The sequence below is a fragment of the Protopterus annectens genome, chromosome 3.part1, assembly GCF_019279795.1.
Source record: "Protopterus annectens isolate FY-2018-M chromosome 3.part1, PAN1.0, whole genome shotgun sequence".
Classification (NCBI taxonomy): domain Eukaryota; kingdom Metazoa; phylum Chordata; order Ceratodontiformes; family Protopteridae; genus Protopterus; species Protopterus annectens.
Window position 1 is genome coordinate 1,882,463,810 of NC_056732.1, and position 23,115 is coordinate 1,882,486,924.

The following is a 23,115-nucleotide window of genomic DNA, read 5'->3' on the forward strand; positions in this document are numbered from 1 at the left end:
ACAAATATCCATGCTAAATCTTGTTGAATAATATTCATTTATCTAAAGGACTTTTTCTAAGTGTAACATAACAAATTAACCATGTTATGAATTTCCTAGTTGATGTTGATAGTAAATGTTCCATATTTTACCCATTTGTTCTACTTTATGACAATTACTGTGGTCCATATTTTGGATATGAAAGGGAGAGCTCTCTGCTTGTACTGTGTAATCTGATATCAGACAGAGCCCAAGTGCGACAAGTGAAGTAACCTCATTAAATATCTGCATAAATTCCTCCCACTTGCTGTTTCCTCACAGCTTTCTCATGAATATTAACGATGTGTGCACTGTAGTGAGTGTGGCAAGTAACCTCATTAAATATCTGTATAAATTCCTCTCACTTGCTGTTTCCTCACAGCTTTCTCATGAATATTAAATGAGTGGTTCTGACTGGTGTAGGGACACAGTTTGCAGACGGACAGGAAATGAGTAGTTGTTTGAGACAGTTCTGCTTCCTATGCAGAAAGTTGCAGAAATAGTTTGTTTTTTGTAACAATTTAGTTTTCATTCAGTTCATAGCCCTGACAAGCAGTATTTGTTTGATTTCCTGAATAGTGTGACTGATTCATCATGAAGTTAGAGGTAAGAAGTATGCTGATGAGAAAACCTGCTTTGTGTTATGTTTTTTTTCTGCAGATCTTAAGTTATTAGGCCTTGTGTTTATGAAGGATGTGGTTTGTGTTGCTATGGTGGGATTGGGAACAGGAGCAGGAAGTTACTGGTAACGTGTTTCTCTCCTACAAGGATCTGCAGAGGGAGGCTCTGATTTATATGAAATAAATATCTGTTGTGCTTCTTTTTTAAGTGTTGTGTTTCTGACACTAGCAGTTTGTGTTGGTGGAGAGAGAACTGTGATGTTAAATCTTGAGCAAAAAATGCACAGAGCTGAGAGAACTTTAGTGAAAAAATGTTTCTGAGTGAATAATTAATTATCTGTTTGGTTTAATGCAGCAATGGAGCACAGCACAGAAAAAATAACACAGTACATGTAGATATGTATTTTCGTAGTGCTTATAAGATAAATCAATATAAGATAAATCAACTGTTATTAAGTAAATCATTTATTGTGACTCTCAAAGTCAAGCAGAACTTGTGTTACTTAAGTGAGCACACCAGATGTTGGGTCAGCTGTCTTCTGCCCCACTTCTGATACATTACCAGTAGCCTAGTGTTGTACATGTCTTTTACATTAGGTGTATTTACACGTAAACAGTAGTACTGCTTCTTTAGTTTGATTTTCTGAATTTTTAAATCTTTCTGCCTTCCTGAATGACTGGCTTCCTCCTTTATGTAAACTATGACAGACTATATAACTCAGGGCAGTGAGTAAAAATGGCAATTGTAACGTGGGAGGGGACAGTTTCTTTCATAATATTACAAGTCTCACAGCATTGATAATAAATGACCATCTGGTGTAACTATGTAGCTAAGCAACCTTAGGACTGATGTCTCAGACGTCACCTAGATTACATGGTTATATCGATATGGTGTTTCACTGTGTGCTACTGTTATAGTGCAGGGTGTGGACAATGTCTAAAAAAAATAAGTAAACGATGTAGAGTGTAGAGAAGTTCTTCATTGTTGATAATTAAGGCCTTGAGCTTTTAATGAATTGCTTCTTGTAATACAGGGCTGGATTCCATTAGCGTCTGTTTGCCTGTTTGTGTGACTCTGACTCACGTACCCAGTCAGTGCTGACATGTTGCCTCTGAAAAGGGGCGTTTGTGTCCAGTGGACTTGTTCAGTTAACCAATGTAGTTAACAAATAAATATAAACGAAAAAGCAAAGATTTTTACTTAAGGGACCTGGTTCCTATCTGTGCCTCTGATTCAGAGGGACTTTGGTGGGCATGACTGCAGAGTTATTTGCATAGTGTTGTATTACTACTAGTTATATGATGTATTAATTAATTCATTCATTGTCGAGTTCAGGGTTATAGGGCCTAGGGGAACTGGAGACTGTACTGGCACTCGTTTAGCACGAGGAGGGCTACTAACTGAATGTATGACCTAACCATCACCCGTCACTCACTCACTGACATACAGCACACATGGTGGCAGTTTGGAAGAACACCAGTTTGCCTACAGTATGTTGTTAGATGTCTGAGAGAAAATGAGCACCCAGGCAAAGACCTGTGTTAACAACAGGAGGATGTGCAGGCTCCGCACAGGAGGCACCTCAGCTAAGACGTGAAATGGAGAACTAAGTGCTGGGAGGCAGCAGTGTAACCCCTGATCTGCTGTGCCGCCCACAAAGAGTACTAGTTCCAATTTCAATATTTTTTTTACCAAAGAGCTTAGCAGCAAAAAAAAAAAAGGGTACTTAGTAACCTAAAAAGAAGAAAATGTGTGAGATACTTAAAGATAAAGTTCTGCCAAAGCAGATTACAGAAATGGGAAGTTCAGTTTGTTACCTTGGTAACAAAGCTGTTGCTTTTACTTACGGTTTTAGTGTTGAATTCCCTGCGTTAATGTTGAATTTAGAAGGTCGGCACCTTCTTCGTCTTCTGGATAGTGCATCCTGAGCTGTAACATGGGCCATAAACAAGGGGTGAAAAATATTTTATTAATTTATTTACCCTCTATAACCAAGTTAGTCCCACTAGGCTAGTATCCTCTTTTCAGGGTATTCCCAAGGTGGTATTTATACTTCTAGGGGAACTTTGGCTAAGACGTTGAGGAATTTTCACTAGTCTTTTTGATAGGTGCTATGGGATCTTTACATAAACCTGAGCTACCACCATCTCGAACAGATGGGGCCTTGGTTTAATGTCTCATGTGAAGGATGACACGCTCAGGAGTACAGCACCCCACTAATTCTGCACTGCATTGTCAGCAGTCGGTCTGCCTTGTATAGGAGTAGAACCCACATTCTTCTGCACCAAAGGCAGGTGCACTATGTTTTGGGCCACTGACTCTCTATTAAACACTCAAGGAGCTGCAGTGGTACATGACTTTCTTTGTATAGATACAATTTGTTGTTCTGGGTCCTACAGCAGTGTCTTGTAGCAGCTGTTCGGAAGGAAGGTCAGAGGGGAAAGGAAAGTTTAGAAGAAAGGATAAAAGACTCTGGAGCAGTAAAACCCTAGTCTCTCTGAAGTGTTAGTTTCGAGACTGTGCTACTTACAGATTTTGTAGAAATATTCTGACATCTATTAACAGATCTTTTATCACGTCACCTTGAATGGGTTTATACCCACATGGAGTTACTCCATAACAAGGGATGCATTCTGCAGTTAGAAGACCAGGGACGCTTCCATTAGTTTTAAATGATCATTTGCATAGCAAATTCTGAAGGGCAGACTGATGTGCCATGCCTGAAGAGTTGGCATGTGAATAGTTCCATGCAGTATGGCCTCAGAGTAGTGAAACTGTACCAGATGATTCTGGTACATTACAGTGACTCATTCCCTAAAGAAATGGGTGGTAGTCCCAGTATAGATGCCCTGGGGCAGTGGAAGGTAGTCCCAACATGGCTTCCCTGTAAGTAGATTACAATATGGCTTTTGATTCTGCACTGTATATGAGGGTACGCAGGTGGAAAATTATATGTTTGTTAGTGACCTCAGCATGGGAATAGCAGTGCATACTCCATGGCAGAATGAAGATTGATATACTTCAGTAAGTGACACAGTTAATGAAGATTTTACTTTAGCAAAAAGGATGTTGAGAAGTTATGCATGTGATGTCATGAGGAAGGGAGTTTATTCTCCTGATGTACAGTTCACTAATAATTCCCTTTAGCATACTTTAGAGGGTTATAGAGGCACACCAAAAGTGTGATATGGATACTGGTGGAGAGCACAGTGACATGTTGCAAAGATGATCTTTGGCTAGAGAAGAGTGATTGATTACAAACTCTGGACACACCAGTGGGGGAACACAAATTGGCAAAATAGAAATACTTGCAACAGGCTTTTATGAAAATCTGAACAGAATGTAAAATGTAATATGAATAGCGAGTTGCTATAGAAATATAAGGCATAGTTAAAGTCTTAAAGGAAGGGTGGGTACAATGTTTCTGCCAAACACCAATATAATCCCTTTTTTAATTTAGTTTGAGACCGTTTTTGATACACCATGTATGTGCATATTCCAGTCTTGTATTGGTGGATGAGAGTGTAACAGAGCCCACAGTTTGCGGTCTTCAGCAATATCTGTCTTCACTAAAAATTCAGTCCTTTAGCTTTTGGATGTCTTGTATTACTGTCAGAATGTTAGATCAGTGTGAACTGTCTTGACTCTTTTGTATTCTGGATTTTTGTTCTGTTAATTTTCTGAAGTTGACTATTCAAGACTGACTTGATGTTCACACTTTATTTCTTGTTTTTCACATCTAGCATAACACAGTTTTGTCTAAAGACCTCTTACAAAGTGACACAGCAATATTTAATGCAGTGATTCATTCACTGTAGCTTTTTGTCTGACCATTTTTCTCTGCATTTGTTACATCTCTGTGTGTACTGTACAAATCTCTCTCTCCCCAGAAACCTGAATACTGTATAAACTTGGTTTGAGTGTTATAGCCCATGATAAAGGCAGCTCAGAAGCTAAGTTAAGATAGCCTGTTACAAATTTAACTTTGCGACACAAAAATTGTCTTATTAAAATTAATTCCCACAATCTCTGCCTTTAAACACATTATTGAAGTAGATGACAGACTTATGACAGTGTAGAAGTATCCTTACATGTTGGTAGAACTGATTCTTTACATTTTATCTAAGTGGCAGGTTATTAGCAATATATTTAATTTATGTGATGGGCATTTATACTGTAAGTGTAGCACTTCTGTTCCGCCCAGAATGAATTTTTTTTGCTGTATAGCATGTGTTAGTAATTTTCCCCTTTGTGTGACATTTCTATTTTGTCACCTTTCTTCATTTGAACCACGTGGGGATTAACTGAAATCTCATTGTATGTTGTTTGATATTTATCTTCTGAAAGGTTTTATCTGAGGGGAGAACACAGAGCAAGGTGTTTGTAGTTCACTGCTATTGTTGTTCTTTACACTCAGCGAAAGCATCAAATTATTCCTGCTCTAAAGATTTGCATATCTTTTGTTGTGTATTGTCATTTACAGCTGCTTGTTTTCCCTGTCCTGGGGCCATAACCCTACTGAACCATTGTATAGTTCTGTATGTTATGCATACTCCAAACGTCATGCATACTTTAATCATATTGGAATATGTTAAAACATAAAATGGTGCTAATAGAAGGCATAGGGACAATATCATAGCTTGTTGGGTTCATCTCTACTTTCATTTATGTGAAGCTCTATATGAACTAAGAAGGCCCACTTGTGCTAAATGGCTATTACTATTCAAAGCTATTTGTTTGAGGACCAGATATGTATTTCAAACAGTATAAAAACACCAGATCCAGAACGGACAACTCCCAGCAGGCAAAAAACTCAGACCATAAATTGTTTTAGCGCTTTCATTCACTTTATTACCGTGAACTTCTTCAGAAAAACTGACAAAGAACACACCCTTTCCTTTTATAATAACTTCAATCATGTTAAAACCGTATTTATAATAACTTCAATCATGTTAAAACCATATTTACAATATTTTCAAAAAACAAGTGAACTTCATTTTTACCTATAATTCTATCTATACTTAAATATGTGAAATAAATATGATGTGTAAAATGTTTAATATATGCAATCATTCTATTTTAAACTGTCTTTCTATATATTAAAACACATTTTAAATTGATGACTTCATTTAGCCCTGGCGTTTCATCTGCCCCAAACACCAGTTGCCAAAAAGCCTCTCTACATTTCAAACTATTATTTAAATCTCCCACTAATAAACCTTTGTCTACACTATCTAAAACTAAAAACTCATATTTCTTAAAATCAGAACATGAAAGTGCATGTCTAGCCAATGCATTATTTTTATCCTTCTTCTTTATGGCTAAAATGTGTTCGTAAATCCTATGTTTAAAACTTCTCTTTGTTTTTCCTATATAATAATTTTTACAGGTAACACAAGTTGCCATATAAACCACTAACTCACTGTTGCAATTATAATACTTTTTGGCCCAGATGGTTTGTTTCAGATGTTCTACTCAACAAAAGAGGAATTACTCCTATATCTACACTGCTTACAATTTGTGCAACTGAAAGTTCCTCTTTTGTTTGAACAGACTCTATCTGTATTGCTATTCTTTCCTGTTACTGATTCCAACATGTATTTAATATCAGTAATTTTCTTAAATGTAAACTTAGGTATTTGTCCTATAATGGAAGCTAAATCCTTGTTACCAAGGATAATTCTCCAGTTATTTTCAATAATAGATTTAATACACCACATTTCCTTAACAATTGGTATAGGGAATGCAGTGTAAAATTCTTGTGTGTGTGTTTCAGTGTTAATACTACAAACAGATGGTGCACCTAGTGCTAGATCTTCTGAAAATAAAATGGGTTTGGCCACCCCTTTTCTCAGAAACCGGACTTCACTTTCTATTTTTTCTAAAAAACCTTTTTCAGAACCGCTATCAAGAACCAAGGATCTCAAGAATAGTAAGTCTTCCATGAAAATCTCCTCTTCTGAGGTGAGTCTACTTAATCTTATTATTTGACCTTTTATAACTCCCCTTTTCATATGAAATGGGTGCATGCTGTCCTTATGTAAATATTGATTGGCAAAATATGGTTTCCTATATATTTTGCTCTTAAACGTTTTTGTGGCCTCATCCATACTTAATGTCAAATCCAAAAAATTTATGTTTTTCCCAAATTCCCCAATTTTGAAGGACAAAAAATCTGTTGTCTGATTTAAATTATAAACAAATTCCACAAACTCTGCATATTCACCCCTCCATAGGAAAAACAAATCATCTATGTATCTATAGTACAAACTGACCTTACTAAAATTTACATTGGATCTCAAAAACTTAGTTCCCCAAATTTGCCATAACAATATTGGCAAAAGCCGGGGCAACCCTTGCCCCCATAGCCACTCCTGAGGTTTGTTTGTACAAATTGTTGTTAAACTTAAAAAAGTTATTATCCAAAACTAATTCCATTAAACTACATAACATATTTACTTTCTCCCCTGAAAATTCAGTGTGTCCAGTTAAATATTCTCTCATAAATTATGTTCCTTGTTCTTGATTTATCAAAGTGTACAGATTTTTACATCAAGTGTACCAAAATGTAAATCCTCACTAAAACTTCCATAGTCCCTCAATATTTTAAGCAAATGCCATGAGTCCCTAATATAAGATTCAGAATTCTGAACCACTGGATTCAACATGCTATCTAACCAAATTGAAATGTTTTCAGTCTTTGATTGCTTTGCTGAAATAATTGGCCTAAAAGGTGGATTTCTTTCATTATTCTGAATTTTAGGAATACCAAAAAAATAAAGCTAATTTTGGATGTTTCATAAATAAAAAGTCATACTCACTTTTGTTCAGTTCTCCTTGACAGAACATATCGAATAAGATGGTGTCTAACCTCTTAAATCTTTCACCCACAAGTTCATAAGTTACTTTTTTGTATGTGCTTTGATCATGTTAACATTTCATCTATTGTTCTTACATAATCACAAGTATTCATAATCACTATTTTGCCCCCTTTATCAGTCTTCATTATTCTAATATTGGGGTTTGTAGTCAAAGATTTTAGAGCCATAAATTCTTCGTTAGTCAAATTATTTTCTACATGAGGACTTTTTATCCTTCTAAATTCACTTTCACAAAATTTTTGAAAAACTTGTAACGTGTTGAGTAATGGTGGATTGAAAGTACTAGGATTACAGAGTGTTACTCTATGTGTCTGGTTGATAGTTCCTATATGATTCAAAATGTGCTTTAAATTCAATTTTCTTAAAAATAACCTGAAATCTTTAAGTAATTTACCTATATTTCAAACAGTGTTTGTCTGGGCATATTTCTCGGGTTGCTTTGATCTTTGTTTATTTAGGATATGTAAGTATATTACTTAATTTACTAACAGTGTTTGTCTGGGCATATTTCTTGGGTTGCTTTGATCTTTGTATATTTAGGATATGTAAGTATATTACTTAATTTACTAACAGTGTTTGTCTGGGCATATTTCTTGGGTTGCTTTGATCTTTGTATATTTAGGATATGTAAGTATATTACTTAATTTACTAACAGTGTTTGTCTGGACATATTTCTTGGATTGCTTTGATCTTTGTATATTTAGGATATATAAGTATATTACTTAATTTACTAACAGTGTTTGTCTGGGCATATTTCTTGGGTTGCTTTGATCTTTGTATATTTAGGATATGTAAGTATATTACTTAATTTACTAACAGTGTTTGTCTGGGCATATTTCTTGCTTTGACCTTTGTATATTTAGGATATGTAAGTATATTACTTAATTTACTAACAGTGTTTGTCTGGGCATATTTCTTGGGTTGCTTTGATCTTTGTATATTTAGGATATGTAAGTATATTACTTAATTTACTAACAGTGTTTGTCTGGGCATATTTCTTGGGTTGCTTTGATCTTTGTATATTTAGGATATGTAAGTATATTACTTAATTTACTAACAGTGTTTGTCTGGGCATATTTCTTGGGTTGCTTTGATCTTTGTATATTTAGGATATGTAAGTATATTACTTAATTTACTAACAGTGTTTGTCTGGGCATATTTCTTGGGTTGCTTTGATCTTTGTATATTTAGGATATGTAAGTATATTACTTAATTTACTAACAGTGTTTGTCTGGGCATATTTCTTGGGTTGCTTTGATCTTTGTATATTTAGGATATGTAAGTATATTACTTAATTTACTAACAGTGTTTGTCTGGGCATATTTCTTGGGTTGCTTTGATCTTTGTATATTTAGGATATGTAAGTATATTACTTAATTTACTTTGAAACTACTGCAAAAAGATGACCGCAAGTAAGAAATGAGATTTTTATTTGGCATATACTGCTAGTTATAATTGACTAAACTCTTTTTTAAGGTGAGGAATACTGAAGCTGATTAAGGAAAGGTAGGCGGGGAGGAGTGAATGAGACAAGACCTGAAACTCAAAAAGATTCTATTTTTAAAGGCTAAGTTATTTCTTTAATTTGCTTACCATTAGCAACTATGGCCAAAAGGAAGTAGAGGTAAGTGCTGGGGAGTTTTAGTGGTGGTGGGGTTGTGTATGAAATGAGTGTGGATGGGCTGGCATGGCTGTGATACTTTCATACACCTTAGAATAAGTAAGCAAACCCTACAACATTGGGTTGGAGAAACACTAGCCACCAGGGAGTAACTCTGAAGACGTGGGTCGCGAGGACCACTGGCCACCAGCGAGAAAACTAAAGACATTGGTCAAGGGGGGACAGTAGACACCAGGGAGAACTCTTCATTACTGTGCCTTAATTGTATTTATACAAGGTGTTTTAGGGGGGAAATCTAGGCATGAAGGATAAGGGATTGTGCCTTAAGAGCACTGTTATACAATACATCACTTTATCTAGCAGATCCAGTACAGACTGTCTCTCGCTGATACCCTCCCTATGGGAGGAATAAAGATGTCTTGTTAAAGTTTGAATAAAGATGCCTTGTTAAAGTTTGAATAAAGATGTCTTGTTAAAGTTTGAATAAAGATGCCTTGTTAAAGTTTAAGGTAGCTTATTCAGTTAAGTAGGTAGATGACAAGTGTTCTTAACCAGATGTTGTTGTGTTACCCCTGAAAAGGGATTGTGTTCCGTTGGGGCTACCTGGTTAGCAAATTGTTGGTATTATTATTTACTGTTGTTATTACTGTCTTTGAAGAGGTTAGCTGAGCCACATAGCCGCTAATAATTGTAACAAGTTGTTACAGATTCCAGTATATCCAAAAAGAGAAGGAGCAACATATGTAGTCAAACAAATAACCAAAATGTTCCGAGTAAAAAACAATACTCACAAACACCACATAAAATAGAATAATTTAATCCAGAATTTTGTTACTTGCTTTCGTCTTCAATATGCAAGACTTCATCAGGACAGTATAATGTGAAACAATCGCTCCATTGTGTATATCAAAATATTCACATGACTCTGGTCAAAGGTCATATTACACGAGAAATAAAACATTTTATCAAATGAAACTCCAAGTTTAAATGAATAATTATCATATTTATCCAAGTGCAGTATTAACAACTTCCCTCACAACGAACTATAACCAGCTAGAGTCTAGTGGACCATAATTTTAATACACTTTAAATAGAAATGTTATCATTGAGGCTGAGGGCATTCCCTGCACCCAATTTAAGCTGACAGTATCTGTTTATGTTTTCCATTGGCCACACCAAAAACAGGAGGACAATACTAAAGACCAAACCAAGTAAAACAAGTCAAACAGAAGGCAAAGCAGGCAGGATGCAGTCAAGTGTTCAACAAATGCAATGAAATCCAGCAGTAAAACACAAGAATGCGAACGATCGTTAAAAACGAATAAGAGCTTCACCCAAGTATCCCCAAGACAATCTCATAGTTAAAAATGAATAAGAGCTTCACCCAGGTATCCCCAAGACAATCTCATGGTTAAAAATGAATAAGAGCTTTCATCCTGGTATCCCCAAGACAATCTCATAGTTAAAAATGAATAAGAGCTTTCACCCAGGTATCCCCAAGACAATCTCATAGTTAAAAATGAATAAGAGCTTCACCCAGGTATCCCCAAAACAATTTCATGGTTAAAAATGAATAAGAGCTTTCATCCTGGTATCCCCAAGACAATCTCATAGTTAAAAACGAATAAGAGCTTTCACCCAGGTATCCCCAAGACAATCTCATGGTTAAAAACGAATAAGAGCTTTCACCCAGGTATCCCCAAGACAATCTCATAGTTAAAAACGAATAAGAGCTTTCACCCAGGTATCCCCAAGACAATCTCATAACTTCATTAGCAAAACTGGGAGGCTGGTAAATCTAGCTGCTTTATTTTTTGTTTAACAAACTGTCCCAGAATTATGTATTTAGGCATATTCTGCAGCACTCGTGAACTGAACTTTGAATTCCAACACAACCTAAACAAGGAAAAAATTATCAGCCTGCAGGGTGCTATAGGACACTGTCCATATGTCCAGAACACCACAATAGACTCCTAAAGACACTCCCTAAGGTACCTTTAATTAAAAATATGTTTACCTGGTATACCTACACCAAGGAAGTTAGATATGCTCAACAATTCCTGGACCTAATAAAAGACAGTTTGCTAGAACAAATAGTCAAGCAGCCCACAAGAAGTCAAAATATTCTGTGTCCAGTATTTGCCACAAAGTATGCCATGTCTGTAGTGTCTCTTTTTCTAATTGTCAGACCACATATTACTAACCTTCTTTAAAGTTGCAAATCCCACTGCTGTAAACAATTTTGAATTTAAGGACTTTAAACATACAAACCTGCTTAAATTTTGTGATAATATCGATAGGATTAATGGCAGTTTCACCAGCCCCCGATTCCAGCTGCTACTTAATGTAGTTACATTCTACTCCCACCTAGATAACTGGATACATCTTATAGGTTCCACTAGTACCAAAGGTAAATATAAATGTATAAATTAAACTTTGTCACAAGCATAAATACATTCCTTAACAAAGGAAATTAAAGCATACTTCTAATGCATTAGCAAAGTGAAAGCTACCCACATTAATGGATATATCAAAAAGGTCAGCAAGGATCTAAAAATGGACATTAGGAAAGTCAGAGCCAAACATGAATTATTGCTGGTGTCAGAAAGCAAGAATAACTAGAAATCCTTTAACTGCATTAGAAAACTGAAAAATAACTTCCAGCAATGTCCTGAACTCATGTACTAAATTATTTTCAGACAGTTCTTGCTAGTTCTGCCTTAGAAATGGTCACTGAAATTTCCCAAATCTCTGAATCCTCATACACCCCCTAAGCTCTTCATGGAGTAAGTCCTGATTATGCTATCAAAAAGTAAAAATGTCTCTTTTGGTGCTGTATTGTCTAAGTATCTATTTAAGTAAATGTCATGAGTCCAGAGAATTTACCTTGATGCGTAAGTAATGCCAGAAACACCCTTGCTGGACTCCTGCACATGTTTTAAGTCTAGCCACGAGGTATGAAAAGCTTAACTAGTCTAAATTGCAAGGCCATGGAATGTCTCATCTCTGACTTAAACTATGATATTCAAAAAAACTCATACAACTGGGTGCACAAAGGTTTTGCTTTTGCCGTGGGAAGGCTAAGTATAATTAAGTAACTAAATCTCTTAGAAAAGGTCACAGAACCTAAGTAAGGGTTGCTTAATTCATACAGCATATCTGTATCTGGCCAAGGTCTTTGACATTATATCCAATGTTAGCATTGTAAATAAGCTGAAAGCCCTTTACACAGTTAGTTTGCTAATTGCACGAGTGATAGAATCCATGGAAGGTGGCAGGTGTCAATTCAGAAAGTAACTAGTGTAGTACACCAAGGGTCAGTACTCGTAGCCTTATGCTTCAAACAACAGGCTTATGGCCAGCATTATTTGCTGTTGGCTGTAAGCTGGAGGTTGGCATTTGTGCCATTTCAGATGGAAAATCATTGCAGCAAGAAATTGTTCTTTACATGTCAGTGTTGTAGAGAAAATGGGCTTAAACTGAATTTAGAAGAATGCAATATTGTCATGTCTAACTCCATTCTAAGCAGAAACACTAGTCAGGATCCCGGATCCTGGGTCAGCACCTCTATCTTCGTCAGCCATCATGTAGAAACACTAGTCAGGATCCCGGGCACCTGGGTCAGCACCTCTATCTTCGTCAGCCATCATGTAGAAACACTAGTCAGGATCCCGGGCACCTGGGTTAGCACCTCTATCTTCGTCAGCCATCATGTAGAAGCACTAGTCAGGATCCCGGGCACCTGGGTCAGCACCTCTACCTTCATCAACCATCATGTAGAAACGCTAATCAGGATCCTGGGTGCCTGGGTTAGCACCTCTATCTTCATCGTCAACCATCATGTAGAAACACTAGTCAAGATCCTGAGCACCTGGGTCAGCACCTCTAACTTCAGTATCCTGGACGTCTGGCTCAACACCTCTACCTTCATCAACCATCATAGGTTCATAGGTTCATATTAGGCTATCTGCCTTGGGGCAATTATAAGCCTAGCCCGATTCTGTATGGCTTACGCCACCCCTTGATTTGAGTATACTGTGCCCTTTTTAAGGTTTATAGGTTCATAGGTTCAGGTTTATAGGTTCATAGGTTCATGTAGTTCATAGGATCATGTAGAAATACTAGTCAGGAACCTGGGCACCTAGGTCAGCACCTTTACCTTCATCAACCATCATGTAGAAACACTAGTCAGGATCCTGGGCGGCTTGGTCAGCACCTCTATCTTCATCATCAACCGCCATGTAGAAACACTAGTCAGGCATGTAGAAACACTAGTCAGGTTCCTGGGAACCTGGGTCAGCACCTCGATCTTAATCATCAGCCATCATGTAGAAATGCTAGTCAGGATCCTGGGCACCTGGGTCAGCACCTTGATCTTCATCAACCATCATGTAGAAACACTAGTCAGGATCCTGGGCACCTGGGTCAGCACCTCGATCTTCACTGTCAACCATCATGTAGAAACACTAGTCAGGAAATCCTGTCTAGCCCATTTAATTTCTAAATGCATTTCATCCAGGTCAGACGTTACTATCCCTCTGTACTCTGCCATAATTAGACACATTTTATAGTATACTGCCCCTTTCAACATGTACTTAACCTGATATATCATGCAGGTAGAAGACCCCCAAATGTTACAGTCTGTAATAAAAGTTTTGGTCTTAGCTGTCAAGACAGATTTAATCTCCGTTCCTGTAATCTTTCTTACAGCCTTCTACAAGGAGATCTGTGTCTTTCATTCCATTACGTCAAATAACTCACTATAGAAGAATGGTTTTACCTCCTTAAGACAATACAAACAGCTCTGCAAACACTATAATTAATGATCTGGAGTGGCTACAGAGGTTCCAAAGTAAAAGAATACATAGTGTAAATAGAATGTCCTATGCGGACTTCTTCAAAGCCTTGTCCCTGTACTCAGTCTTCTACAAACTATGGGGGGGGGGGGGGCGCGGCGGCAAAGAATGTCTAATGTACAAGGCATTCTCCAATCCAGCCCTGATTGATCTATTACACATTTGCAAAGCAGATAGCACTAGAATTTCCCACTTTAAATCTCATCTGTGACATAAACAAAACATGTTGGTGGGACAGGTTTGTGTCTCTGAGATTACCCCTCCTCTGAAACAGACTCCGCATTAATGGGAAATGGATATATTCCCTAAGCTTATTCAAATGCAGTATGCACCAATGGATGGGAATTGCAAATTCACCTCTGGCTTGTTACCTGTGGCCCTTGTGGATAGGCTCTGATGCCCTAAGGCACAGGCTCACCTGTGGTCCTTGTGGATAGGCTCAGTTTGTAGATGTCCTAAGGCACAGGCTCACCTGTTGCCCTTGCGGATAGGCTCAGTTTGTAGATGCCGTAAGGCACAGGCTCACCTGTAGCCCTTGTGGATAGGCTCAGTTTGTAGATGTCCTAAGGCACAGGCTCACCTGTGGCCCTTGTGGATAGGCTCAGTTTGTAGATGCCCTAAGGCACAGGCTCACCTGTGGCCCTTGTGGATAGGCTCAGTTTGTAGATGCTCTAAGGCATAGGCTCACCTGTGGCCCTTGTATATAGGCTCAGTTTGTAGATGCCTTAAGGCATATGAGTATACCACAGCCATTCTAGCCTGTGGACACTGATAATTGAGAAAACTGGGGCATGAATGGCTTGGCTTAAAAAGGCTTTAGGGCTGTTAGCTTTGTAGCCTCCTGTGATCTAAACCTCGACCAAGGAAATAAAAAATTGAAGGGACATATTTAGTAGCCAAATATGTGGTATGTGCATAATATTCTCCTTTTTTGGAATCCATCTTGTTTTATGATGACAGTTTCGTTGATGATCTGTTAACTGCCACCATGAATATGGGTTCATAAGTTTGTACTAGGCTAATGGCCCTGAGGACTTTACAAGCCTAGCAATAGGATTATCCTGGCAATGTGCCATCCAAACTTAGTTCCCAGTGCCTCTATCAAGTAGAGCCACTGGAATTATCCCTGGGATGAATTTTCTATTTCCCATCCACTCATCAAGATTTCACTTGAAGAGGGTCAGTGAGCTGCTCTGCTTGACATGTATGGGAAGTCTATTCCATAGCATGGGCAGTCTCTGGGTTATGAACCTGTCCCTCCAGTACATTCTTTTGATTGTGGTAATGAGTTTGCGGTCTCTGGAGAGTGTGGCATGGAGGTATTAGAATAGTTTTAGATGTAGCATTTCTAACAGAGCTGGGTCAGACATGGCTTTGTAAGTCCAGCAGAGATCGCCTCTAAGTAGGTGATATGAGACAGAGAATAGTTGGTGTGTTTTGAGTCTCTCCATATAGGACAAGTGTTTAAGGCCTAATGTTTGCAGTCTCTCCAGTTGTTGCATGTGTCTACTGAGGTACATGCCAAATGGGACATTGTACTCTATGATTGACCTAATGAGGGAAGAGTAGAGGGAGACAATGACCTCTTTCATCCTGAATGCAAAACCCTTAGTAATGAGATGTGCCATATAGAAGGACTTTCTGACCACAGTGGCATTGTGGTGATCAAAAGGGAGGTTGCTGTCAACCTGTGTTCCTAGATCTCTTTTATAATGCCTTATGTGTTCAGTGGACTACTATTGATGTGGTAATTCATAGGTACTGGGTTTTTCCCAAAGGGGATGACGACGCATTTTTTGGCATTGAGCTTAAGGCCATGGTTCTGACACCAGTCGTTGGTCACAGTGAAGCCATTCTGTAGGATGTCAACATCACTTGGAGAGGTAATAATAGCTCCCAACTTGCAATCATCTGTGAACTTTTGTCAGCCAGAGTCCCTTTGTGTTGGCCTGCACTTCAGAGAAGTAGATACCAAGCAGGAGAGGACCCAGAGCCAAACCCTATGGGACTCCACTCGTGATTGGTCAGCAGCCTGACTTGGAATCGGCTACTTTCACACTGTGGGTTCTATCTGTCAGCCAGTTTGCAACCCCCGTAGTGATAGAGGGGTTGATGCCTAGCTTAGTGAGTTTTTCTATGATTCCTAAGTGGGGAATGGTATCAAAGGCCTTGGCAAGGTAGGCTGTATGAACCACCTTGGCAAGGTAAGCTGTATGAACCACCTTGCCTTCATCCACAGCTCTGATGACTGACTCAGAGAAGTCGACAAAGTTGAGCAGGCATAATCTACCCTTCACAAAACCAAACTGTGTGAGATCCAGAGTTTGGAGATTCCCTATATTCTTGTTTATTAGGTCCATGATGATGCGTTCCATAGCTTTGTATACCAGATTCATCAGGTTAATGGGGCGATAGTTCCCAGGGTCTGTCATCACTCCTCCTTTGTGGAGACTGATGACTGTAGCAGTGCGCCATTCAGTAAGGACAAAGCCTGAGGTGAGGCTGTGATTGAAGAGGGCACACAGGTGAGGTGCCAGTTCACTCTGTAGTTCATGTAGAACACAGCCAGGGATGTTGTCAGGTCCCATAGAAGCTGTATTCTTGGCCTTGGACAGTGCTGTTTTAACCTGTGCTGCAGTAATACTGGGTGCCTGGCAATCTACTGGTGTGTGATTGCTCCTTTGGGGGGAGGGGTAAAGTTAGCACTGAATCTGTTGGTCAGTATATTGGCAGTTATTGCCGTGGAGATTCTTTACATAACTATAGAATGCCTTGTGGTTGTGTTTACCGTCTGCTGCAATTCTGTTTTCATAGCTAGCTTTAGAGGATTTGAGGAGGGATCTCAACTTTTTGTTGAGGCTGATAAGGGAGTTTTTCCAGTTTGGGACTTCACCTTATTCCGCATCAGTTTCCCCCACTTGTTGTAGAGTTTGTTTATGGCAGGGGACCACCAGATTGGTTTCCTTTTTTTGGAGGAGAGCATCTTGGTTGTATTGGGTATGGCGAAATCCATACATTTGTGTACGTATTTGTACAGTGCATTGGTGTAAGATTCAGCAGTCATGCAACTATTCTTCATTTACGTGGGTGCCATTAGCCAGCTTGTTTTTAGGAACCCAAAGTTAGCTTTGGAGAAGTTTTTCATGGTGGTTACCTTTGCGGAGGGTGTGGGAGGGATGTGCATTTCCAAGGTGATTAGTTTGTGGTCGGATCTAACCAGAGAGGAGTTGACTATTGGTGTAGAGCAACATTCGCCCATGTTAGTAATAACCAGGTCAAGGATGTTGCTTCCTCTAGTGGGAGTAAGAACGAGTTGGTCCAGGGCATTGGAATTAATGAATTCCAGGAAACGCTGGGCAAGTGTATTGATACATGAGTAGTTTTCCCAGTAAATGGAGAGGTAGTTGAAGTTGCCCAGTATGAGGGTGTTAGGCTGGACCCTAATATTCTCCAGGGTGCTTAGGAATGTGGAGTGTGAGTCTTGGGACATGATTGGGGACCAATAGCAGACTATGACTTGAATTGCTGTGTTACCCAATGATACCTGCACCTGAAGTATCTCTGATGCATTATGTTGAGCTACCAGTCTGGAGGTGTGCACATCCTTTATAAATATGGAAACGCCACCACCTTTGGAGCTTCATTCCAAGTTCTGCGGCCGAAAGGTGTGGAATGCGTTACAGCCTGATAGTGCAGGGGTGCTTTCTGCTGCCTTGAACCAGGTCTGTGTTACAGCACAAATGTCAATGTTCTCCATTTTAAGGAGTGCTTAGAGTGAGTGCATTTTGAGATTTAGACTTCTAGCATTGAGCAGCATGACCCTCATGTTGCATTTGTTTGTAGGTGTTGCGGTGATAATTTGGTCTTTGGAACATTGCCTAAAAAAGCTACTTTTGGGGTGGTAAGAGCCTTGGCCAGTATCCAGAAGCCTAGGGGTGACAGATGCAGGCCATCTCTGCAAGGCATCTAGGTCTGTCAGTCATGTCATCCCAGGCAGACAGATACTGGATCCCCTTAGAATGACACCAGAAACTTAGTAATTGTTGAGATCAATAATTTTCTGCTTGTAGAATGCTGCTCAGGGCTAGGGCCGTATCCGCCTGGACTACAAAGTCCGAGAGTTCCTCCATGTGTCTTTTCATGTAGTCCAGGGTGGCACGTCTCCGGTCATTCATACTCACATGTACAATGACATAGTCATATTTGTATCTGTTGTTGAGGGACCTGAGTGAGTGTGTTATGTGGCTGATCCTGGCATTTGACAGGCAGCTGACTGTTACTTTCTCCTTATTAAACCTAGTGAGTGGGACATCAGTGTGTCTCACTATCGAGTCACCTATGACTAGTGTGTTGGGCATGCTGTTTTGCCTTTTGGGCTTTGGTTGAGGAGCACAGTGTTTAGGAGAGTTATCTGTCTCCTGGTTAGTGTTGTGTTGTGGTGGTCGAGTGAGTTTCTGCCTTGGAGGTCTCTGCTGTTTGGGTAGATTTTTATTGAGATCCTCCGCAGAGGTGGATGTGTGGTTTGTGTTTTTATGTGAAGGCAGTTCTGGTATGTATTTTGGAAGGCTGTGTGTACCATGTGGTGTGTTGCAAGTGTTTATCTTCTCTTGACCAGCTATTCCGGTCTTGGCTGGAGAGTGTGGGGCTTCCAATTTGGATATATAAGTGCATCTCTCGCAAGTCTGAGTGTTGGGAGGTAAGTGGGGAGGGTTGTTGGTGTACGTGAGGCAGTTGCTACATTGCCTCAGGATGCCAAGTTCACCAGGTTAATAGGAGAAATAGGGAACTGACCTTTAGACATGCCTGGAGGGGGTGGGCATTAATAATAAGTACTGGAGCTGTTTCTTTGTGTAACGTTTAGTGCTGATAGCACTTTTGTGTGCTATAATAATTTCTACAAGACGTCTGGTAAAGTGCTAGACTAATAAGCTATTAAAAGTGCAGGAGAGGAGAGAACTAGCAGATCTAAGGGAAAACAAACTGAGGCTATTAAAAGTGCAGGAGAGGAGAGAACTAGCAGATCTAAGAGAACTAGCAGATCTAAGGGAAAACAAACTGAGGCTATTAAAAGTGCAGGAGAGGAGAGAACTAGCAGATCTAAGGAAAACAAACTGAGGCTATTAAAAGTGCAGGAGAGGAGAGAACTAGCAGATCTAAGGAAAACAAACTGAGGCTATTAAAAGTACAGGAGAGGAGAGAACTGGCAGATCTAAGGGAAAACAAACTGAAGAGCATACTTTTGGCACATTGCCAAATTGCAGGTGTAGAAAGTTCCAGCATGAAATATAGGAACTTGTGCCTGATAGAGGCATATGTAAGGAGTCTGTAAATTCTTTATAACCAGAATAACGAGAAGGTGTTCAGTTTTAATTTGTCAGTGGCTATAGTTTAATAAATAGAAAATAATCTAAAAGAATTATGTTTCTTATTTGGTGAGACAAGATCTTGATTGTTTAGTCTCTCAAGTCTGTGCATTTTCTGTAATAAAGCAAATATTCTAGTCTGATGAACTGTGCTAAATATTTTTGACCTTGACATATCTCACCTCCTCTCTGGAAGAGTTTGCCTTTACATGATAAACAGAGTGACACCCTTTCATCTTTCAAAAAGAAATTGGATGATTGAATAGTTATCTTGCAAATTCTTTACATTCATCCTGTCCTGATGTGGTTTGCCCTCCTGGAAATGGGTCATGGTTTTAGAAGTGGAGGTTGGAAAGGAGCAAATGGTGTCTTGTCTTGTAACTTGTATGATCCTATTTGCCACTAGCATGCCTATTTGTCACCAGAATGCTTCCATAATGCACCAAGAGGAATGTAATTGATGTCTGAAACCTTAACGATACCAAGGATTGCATCAGTCCCGGACAGTATTTTGAAGAATTCTGAAGACCTAAAAGGTAACCTTTTGGAGAGGGGGAATAGGGAAAGTCCCTCAAGTACTGCCATCCATTGTTACTGCAAAACTGAGGAGCAGCAGTACACTTGGGGGTATTTTGTTTCCCTGCAGGAATTAAGGTCTTAAGATGACTTGTCCACCATGCTTATGAATCTGATGAGGAAAAATGCACCGGCACAGTGGCACTGACATGTTCCTTGGATGCCCAGGTCATAAGAAAGGTCATTTCTGGTATTTAGAAAGTTACTATAGAAAGCAGGTCTCTCATGCTTGCTCTGTAGTTTGCATTGAGAGTTATTTACAAAAGAATCTGAAAGCATTCGACAGTTTCAGATTAATAATGAAACACCTTGCAGGGAAACACTGAGTAACTTTTCTTGGGGAAGTTGTAATGTTAGCAACTTTGTTAGTGATGGTGATCATTTAATTTGCCATCAGGAACAAATGCTGCCACTCCAGAGGCATGGTCTGTTGTACCCTTATAGGGGTCGTATATATGGAATATAGGCAAAGTGGTTTGCAAGCATACCTTTCAACTGTCCAGATTTGCACAGAATGTCTAGATTTTTGCTTCATGTTTTGGTCTGTTCCTCATAACATTTGTGGTTCCCTGACAAATCAGTGAGGATTGATTTTGTTAAATGATAGACTTTTGAATTTCAGACTTCTTATCCTTCAGAAAATACATGGCAACACAACCTTGTATTCTAGCAACATTTTTAATTTATAAGAGCAGTATTTACAATTTCTCCATATTATTGGCCTTTGTCGCCACTTTGGCTTTGTTCAGGTTTTTTTTCTGTTGAGAGAGGTATGTATACAGGTTATCATCAGTACATGTACTCTGTTTGGAATAGACCACCATACAGTACCCCTGTATAAATACTCCATACAGTACCCTGTAATACTCCATCCAGTACACCTGTAATACCCCATACAATACACCTGTATAGATACTCCATACAGCACCCCTGTATAAATAATTCAACTCATCAGGTCACCCAGTTGTCTGTACCTTCCAAGATTTCTTCGTCAGTGGTGACACAGGAGATGATTTTGATACATGACGGCAACTAGAGTCAAATCTAGATGGTTTCAGGTATCTAATGAGCATACATCCTTACCCATTTATGGAAACTTCCTGTCATGAGATACCACAAGTGGTTCTCCAAATGGCTTACAAGAAGCACATGACCTAGGTCAGCAGGTATCCGTAACTTACAGACTGACATGCTTTGGCGAGACTTTTCGTATGGAGCATAAGTGTCAGGCTTTTGTACATTTAGTTTGGCGATCACTGCGTTTGTTGTTTGACCCTAATGATGATTTACAGTTTGGAATTCAGTCACTGTTTGGAGTTAGTTTCACATTTGGCATGTTTGGAGTTTTTCTTATATTACATGGACACTGACATTATAAGGCTGAACAGTTGTATGCCTAGATTCAGATGTTATCTTTTATGATTATGTCACACTTACTTGCTAGCTGTAGATGATCGGTTTCATTACTGTTTTGTTTTCAGTAGTGTAGGTTTGACTTCCAAGATGGATATGCATTGTAATAGAAGTTTCTTTGTTCTCCTTAAGAGCTCAGTTTCTACTAGTGACTACCTTTGCTATTAGTTTAAGGGTTCCTGCATGTTGAGATCTTGTTGCTTGTGACCATTTTATGTACTCTGTTAGTTTGATGAAGATTCCCCTTTGTTATTTTTGTTTAGAAACTATTTATTTTATTCTCGGATACTTTCAAAAACTAATTCATTAAACAGCTTTCTTGGTTTCTCATTACCTTTTATTTTTACTGCTGTTTCTTCTCCCTTATTGTCTAGGTCGAGAGACCACCTGGACATTTTCCTAGATGCAAGATGTCTGCCTTTCAGCAAATCGCTGTTGTTATTTTCTTTGAATGTTTTTTAGCTTGAGTCACAAAAACGTCATAACATTTAGATGACGAAGAGGGGTGTGAGAGTGAGCGGCTGCCATCTGAAGGGTACAGTTTACTGTTCTCTTGGTCCCCTTTGCTTTTATCATTTCTCCTTTTTGTTTACTAGTGTGTAGGTAGTGAGACTACATAGGCACACCCCTGCTGCAGGTATTAAATACGTTTCTGTACCAACTTGAATCACAAAGCCTTAGGCAACCTCTTAAACTAGATATATGTTTGATCTAAGCTGCTGCGAGATTGATTTGCTCACAGTGTAATGTTAATGTGAAACACACCCACTCTCTCACATCTGTCTCACACACACACACACACACACACACACACACACACACACACACACACACACACACACATTTCCTGTACTCAGATGTCAACTAGGGTAGAAGAATAATTACTTGAGGGACAAGCTAATAAAACATAATGAAAGTTTTGTATATATCAAGCTTGATAAGAACTTAATTTCTGTGGATAAAACTTTTTGTTTGAAGTTCTCTTTAGGATGAACCAGCCTTAAATCATATTCTTTTTTCTTCATTTGTTACTTTTTTCATGACTTTTAGAAGTTTGAAGGTTGTATACACATGTGTGAACTTACAATATCATCCAGGTATTCAGTTCCATACACCGACTGTCAAAGAGTCGGTATGTAAACGCATTAAAAAGTATCATGATACTGGAATATGTCTCAAAATAGAGAGATTCGACCGTATGCGCAGATGCATGCCTTTTATATATTAAAAGTAGAAAAAAATACTCATTCATAACTTTCTTAACTTGTGATAAAACATATACACGTTTCCAAGGCTGAAAGGAGTAAACAGATAAAAAGGCATGCATATGGGAGGATAGCTTAAAACATTTCCCACTGTACGATCTTGACATGGCTTATCTGTTTACTTTCAACAGGCTTATTTCAGACACATTCCAAGCAAGTATAAGGTACATCAATTTCTTTCATGGTTACATGATTGCCATCTGCTTGCTAAGCTGTAATGAACTCTTAAAAGTCAAGCTGTTGTTTTCAGATGGGAAGAGAAAATGTGAAACTGTTGCACTAGTTCTAAGTTAAAAGTCTATTAAAATATATATACATTACAGTTCCTCCATATTATGCTATAAAGCATCACGGTCCCAGGTTATTTTGAATCATAGCATTGTCAAACATAAGCCCTGGGGTCTTTTTGTTCAGGTATGACAGCCTTTGCATGTGCACTCTTTCTCACAATTCAATTTACTTACAAATTTTTAAAAATAGAATATATAAGAGCCATGAAAA

The 23,115-nt window shown here is 38.7% G+C and overlaps 1 protein-coding gene across 1 annotated transcript in view; it reads left to right on the plus strand.

Annotated features, from left to right (window-relative positions):
• Positions 1-467: 467 nt before the first annotated feature.
• The window catches only part of LOC122798803 (zinc finger protein 84-like), a 318,054-nt gene continuing 295,406 nt past the window's right edge, over positions 468-23,115 (plus strand). Inside the window, exon 1 of the mRNA XM_044067926.1 lies at positions 468-624. Coding sequence (XP_043923861.1) covers positions 613-624 — 12 coding nt within the window. The 5' untranslated portion in view covers positions 468-612. The remainder of the gene's footprint in view (positions 625-23,115) is intronic.